Source organism: Xiphophorus maculatus, chromosome 20 (genome assembly GCF_002775205.1).
Source record: "Xiphophorus maculatus strain JP 163 A chromosome 20, X_maculatus-5.0-male, whole genome shotgun sequence".
Taxonomy (NCBI): Eukaryota; Metazoa; Chordata; class Actinopteri; order Cyprinodontiformes; family Poeciliidae; genus Xiphophorus; species Xiphophorus maculatus.
The window spans coordinates 17,192,547-17,197,980 of NC_036462.1; the positions used below are offsets into that span (position 1 = coordinate 17,192,547).

The window sequence follows — 5,434 nt, forward strand, 5'->3', positions numbered from 1 at the left end:
GATCAAAATCTGTCCCAGATCCTCAATTTGTTTTATGTTGTAAATATAGCCTCACTTTTTTCTAGATTTTTCTACAGAGCTTCAAAAAAGAAGATTTTTGATTATTTTTTAGTCCAGATAAAAAAAACAAACAAAAAAAACCCATTATATTTTGCAAATATTTGTCTGAAGTTGCAGTTAAGAGCATTGATGATTGAATGCAGAGTTTGACCTCATCTCCAGCTCCTCCTCGGGGGAGACTACCCCTGTCAGCCCACCCCTCTCTGTTGGAAGAGTGGCTTTGGTTTTCCTGTCTGCATCAGTTACATCTCAGCCTGATGACTACAGCTGCCGGCGCTGCATGGAGTAAGGCTCTTTGGTCTTTAAATGTGTATGGTTATATTTGCTCCGGTGAGTTCCCTTTCTTTATTCCTTTTCAAGTGTGTTCTGATTATTCACTGTAAATGTAATTATTTTTGCCTTAGGTTGCAAATTAATACATATTAATAACAACACTTTGACATGATGATATTTTATTTTCATCAGATAGTTTGGCAAAGGTGATGAAAGGCATTTTTCTTGTTTAAAAGTAAAAAAAAAAGTTGTTGACTCAGTAAGGCTGTCTTACTGATAGAGTCCAGATTTGGTGCTACATGAACAAACAGATTCTGACTCTACCGCTGTGGGCTCCCTCTAGGGCACAGTACGCAGCTCTGTTAATTATCTTCCTTCCTTTAAATTATTCAGGCTTTGTTTTCAAACTCATTTTGAACTGTAATAATCGCTCACTTGATTTATTGATGTGCATTCATTATGCAGCAAGCTCACACAATCAATTGGTGCTTCAGGAGAATTCATTCAAGGAAATCACCAACAGATGGCTACACTTTCAAAACTTTTTAAAACGTGTTCTTTTGATAGATTTTTGCCATTTGTGCATTTGCCACCTGTGGAGGATACCATGGCTATCTTCAGGTTAAAGTGGACTGCTCTGCCCAGAGACAGAACAACCTCAGCATCAATATTGATTTTGGCTATCCTTTCAGGTAAATCATTTTTTGTGACTCTTAAAATAGAGATTTATCTTGAAAACGAAGGATCTTAAAGTCGAGGAGACACAAAATTATTAATTGTATAACAAATTGTCTTAGATAAAATCAACCAAAAACTTCAAATATTTACATAATCTTAAGAATTTTAATCAACAGTGTCTAACTACAAAGTTTAGTGAAGAGACTAAAATTTAGTTGTCCAGTTTAGCAGAGCTGCTCTCTGTTGAAGCTCACCCAGTTTTAAACCAGGCTGAGTGGAGATGCCGACCCACTTTAACATCTCTAGGTTTTCAGTGTTACTTATATAACTGTGCTTGCAGTAAAAACAGTCCCCTCAGCTGGTCCCTCATGCATATTTTTAAGCACGTTGCCATTTTAATGCAAGAATTTTAGGCAATGGAAGATGGAAACTGAAGTAATTCTTTGACAACACAAGCTACATAAATAAATAACAGATGGCAGCAGGGGGCAGATTAAAGAAGTTTGTTTTATAAAGCTTAAGTGATAAGGATTATGGTGTTTTTGTGGTGTTTTTCTTTGGTCAGGGGTGCATTTTTAAATAATATTTTATCTCAAATGTCACATTTCAAAACAATCATTGTTGCACATGCACAGTCTCCATTTTCCTTACCTTTCATGTACCCTTTTATGAGAGGTTGGAATGTGAATGTGTTGCATTCAAACAAAATGGGTTAATCTAAATACCTGTGACTTGCTGATTCATTATTCTGTCTTAGATCTTTGTTGTTGGTAGGACATTAAATAGTCATATTAGTCAAAGATGTGCAGATAATTTTTTCAGAATTTGTGGTTGACAAATGGGTGCATTTTTAAGATTAATCCATTTGTGGATATTAATACAAATATTAATATTTTTAATAATATTGTATTAGTAAAATTTGTTATTAAATTATAAATTTTTACATTTCTCTTAAGTATCCTAAAATATCTTTTTTTTCATCTTAATGAGTATGTTTCCAAAAACCAATGAAATGTTGATAGACACATCCTCCCTACAGAGTTAATGACAACCTTTACTTGTTGCTCTCAACTGTCTCTTTATGTCTTGAAGATTGCAGCAGATCCACTTCAAAGCTCCCTTATGTGACACAAGCAGAGAAGAAGTTGTTTTCCTCAATGGCGACTTCTCTGCTGCAGCTCAGTTTTTCGTAACTGTGGGTGTTTTGGCATTTCTGTACTCCTTCTTTGCAACATTTGTCTACGTTTTCTACCAGAACAAGTATCTGAAGAACAACAGAGGCCCTCTGGTGGTCAGTGACATTTGATTTCAATGATTAGTTAAATCAGGAGCATTGTGTTGAAATGACACTAATAAGTGACTTTTGTGACTTTCTTCTACTTGTGTGTTTCTGTCCTGAACATTGCAACAGGATTTTCTTGTCACTGTTACCTTTTCTCTAATGTGGCTGCTCAGCAGCTGCTGTTGGGCTAAAAGCCTCACTGATATCAAGGCAGCCACAAACCCAACAGAGGTACTCCTTCTCATTGCTTCCTGTAGAGAGAAGGAAAATAGATGTGCAACCACGCAGGAACCTCTCTGGTCTCGTCTAAATACTTCCACTGTAGGTATTTAATCAAAAATGAAACTGTCTGGATGTGATAATTCATTTACAATGGTTTCTTTTTTTCAGGTTTTTGGTTTTCTTAATGCAATCCTCTGGTCTGGAAACATTTGGTTTGTCTTTAAAGAGACAGGCTGGTACAAGACTGGCCAGAGATACCCAAGTAGGACTTCTTCCAGGAAACGATCCAGTGAAATGCGAGAGCGACTCTACAGCGAGTCCAGCTTTGACCAGCCAGATGACAGTTTTGGCCCCTTCAGACAGGACAGCTTCACTGAGTCAAGAGGGGACTATGACAAACAGTTCGAGAGACAAGCTAGCATCAACCAATCACAAGTAAGCTTCAGCTTACCAGAGACATATCTGGGCAAAGCAGTGATTTATGAGAGAGAGAATAAAGTAGCTTCTCAAGGGCCTGTGATTTTTGTTAATGAGATGTGACCTTAACATAATGTGAGCTAAAATAGCACTGTATTCTTATATTACTACTCACAAAGATAATTAGAAATCAGCTAATTTTACAGATGTAGGAGTTAAAATTTGTGTAACTCAAAAATATGCTTGGAAAAATGCTAAGTTTGACAGTTGTCAGATTTCAAGGACAAAGTAAGATCACTAAGGACCGGGCTACACAGCTGTTTCTCTCTGCTTTACTGAAAATCCATTAATGCAGTAAACCCCTCCAGGTAATAGAAAATAGCCATCTATACAGATAAAACGAAACTAAAAAGAATTAAAGTTAATCTCCATTACTCTTTCAAACAAAATAGTTCATTAACTTTTTTTCTTTGCATACACAATGTCATGAGACGATTTTAGGTACAAGATCTCTGTGAAAGCAATCATTTTGCCACAACTCTCCAAAAATATTAACATTTAAAAATAATTAAATAATGATAGTAGACATGTCCATTTACAGTCTTTAATGTCTTATATTAGGTATTAGCACCATTAGTATGGTTAGAGTTATTAATTGTAAGCATATGTCCCATGTATTTTCTCTAGATAGAAAACTTTAATATTTCCCAATAAAAGTCCCAGTATTTTACAAGGAGCACCACTATATATGGTGATCATTGTTGTGGTAAAAATCTGAAATAAATCATAATTAAAAAAATTTAAAATACCTCAATGATACTTAAAATGGCTCAAAGAAGCTTTCTGATACTTCCACAATGAAGGGCGTTATAATTGACTATTATTATTATTATACCTTTTTATGGGACATTGACTAGAAAATAAGATAGTTTTAATGTTAGGTTTGGTCAGCAAGTCAAAGATTTTGTTAGTCAATCCCTAGTTAGCAGATGTGCTGTCTAATGAAACAAAATATTTTTTAATGCTAACTTTTTACTGAACTCGCAATAAGGCTTTTTAAAACTGTTTTCTTTTTTTTTTTTTTTACAAACATTCAAATTACAACTTCCAAGTAATCTAGTTGTTTCAGATTTCTTTGAGTGTTTTCCAAAATCTTTAAATGTACCCTAGGTGTCATGTCTGCAAAATTCCCTCAATGTGCCCTGCTTTCTTGGGGATATTCTGAAGGGGTCTTGATTTATACTTTTCAGAACTTCTAAAAGGTAGTACCGATTTGTGGTTCGAACCTTTTAGATTTTTTTTATTTTTTACCACTTAGTTCTTAGTTCAGTTTACGTGAAAGCATTTTATTCTTCAAATGTTGCATTTTGGAGCCTATAAATGCCTGAATAGTTTATGTCAAACTCCAAAGTATTCCCCAAGCAGAGGAAAGGAAAACAAAGCTAAAAAGGACTTTGAACAGACCATCAGAAAGTCTATTGAAATATTGATAAAGACTGGTTTTAAAGATTGTAAGAAAGTCTATCTTTCTGAGATTTAAAATACAAAGAATTTAATGCTCATTGTTTCATCACATAATCTTTAGAATTGTGTTTTAAAAGTTGATATTCCTGGATGTTCCATTTGTATTTGTATTTTGGGTCATGAGTATGAAATGACGTGTATAAAAATTGCAGTATCAGTAGAAGAAAGTGTTTAATGTGTGATTGATATCTATGATATGGCATTGGAGTTTTGTTACATGGCTTTTTGTACTGGTGGATTTCTTAATATTCTAATTTGTGTATCTCCTCTGCGTCCTCAATTGGAGATCTGAGATGTTGTAGTTCTCTTGATTGCAAATCCTGTAGTTTTGTTTTGGTTTTCAAGTTAATTGAAGGTCAGAAGTAAAAAGATAAACACTTGTGCAGTAACAAGAAGTCAGGATTTTTGTCTTTAAAAAAATTACTGCAGTTTTTTATTTATTTGAAAAATTAAGAATAATTGTCATTTTATCTTGTTTTACATAGTCATTAAATACTTAAGATTTAGATTCTAATTATATTTTGAAGCAGGTGTTACTGCTTTTTTCTTATTTGCTTTTATGTGAGAATGCATTGTTCCTCTTTAATTCTGTTGTAAATGAATCAAAACAGAGGAGATTTGATGTAAAGTCTTCTTAAATAATAAATGTGAGAAGTTTACATTTGAAAATCATAATGGACACTCATTTTCTCGGAGACTCCAACGTTTGTCAAAGGGTGTTTTGCAAAGTGTATTAGGATTATCTCGACTGCAAGGCCAGAGGGATAATCCCTCTTTGAATCTATTTTATCCTCGTTAAGTACGTTAAAATAATACAGGCCAAATACCTGAGTCTGCTTAGCTCATTGACTGTCATAGATCTAACTCTTTAAATATGACAATGCACAAAATTAACACTGACATCTTGAAGTTTGGTTGAACTTCAAGATATCAAAATGATGCATAAACTGATCAAGTAGTCACAGACTACTCCCATAG

At 34.2% G+C, this 5,434-nt stretch overlaps 1 protein-coding gene across 1 annotated transcript; it reads left to right on the top strand.

Annotated features, from left to right (window-relative positions):
• The first annotated feature begins 308 nt into the window (after nt 1-308).
• LOC102228916 (synaptoporin-like) lies at nt 309-5,126 on the top strand. The gene is made up of 5 exons (XM_005810435.2): nt 309-390; nt 901-1,025; nt 2,104-2,302; nt 2,423-2,614; nt 2,684-5,126. The coding sequence occupies exons 1-5, from the start codon at nt 367-369 to the stop codon at nt 3,053-3,055; spliced, it is 912 nt and encodes a 303-aa protein (XP_005810492.1). The 5' UTR covers nt 309-366; the 3' UTR covers nt 3,056-5,126.
• The last annotated feature ends 308 nt before the right edge of the window (nt 5,127-5,434 follow it).

Coding starts and splice junctions, on each gene's coding strand:
- LOC102228916 (XM_005810435.2), top strand. CDS start 367: ATGTGTATGGTTATATTTGCTCCG. Junction 2,303..2,422: donor ACAACAGAGGCCCTCTGGTG/GTCAGTGACATT, acceptor ACATTGCAACAG/GATTTTCTTGTCACTGTTAC. Junction 2,615..2,683: donor CTCGTCTAAATACTTCCACT/GTAGGTATTTAA, acceptor TCTTTTTTTCAG/GTTTTTGGTTTTCTTAATGC.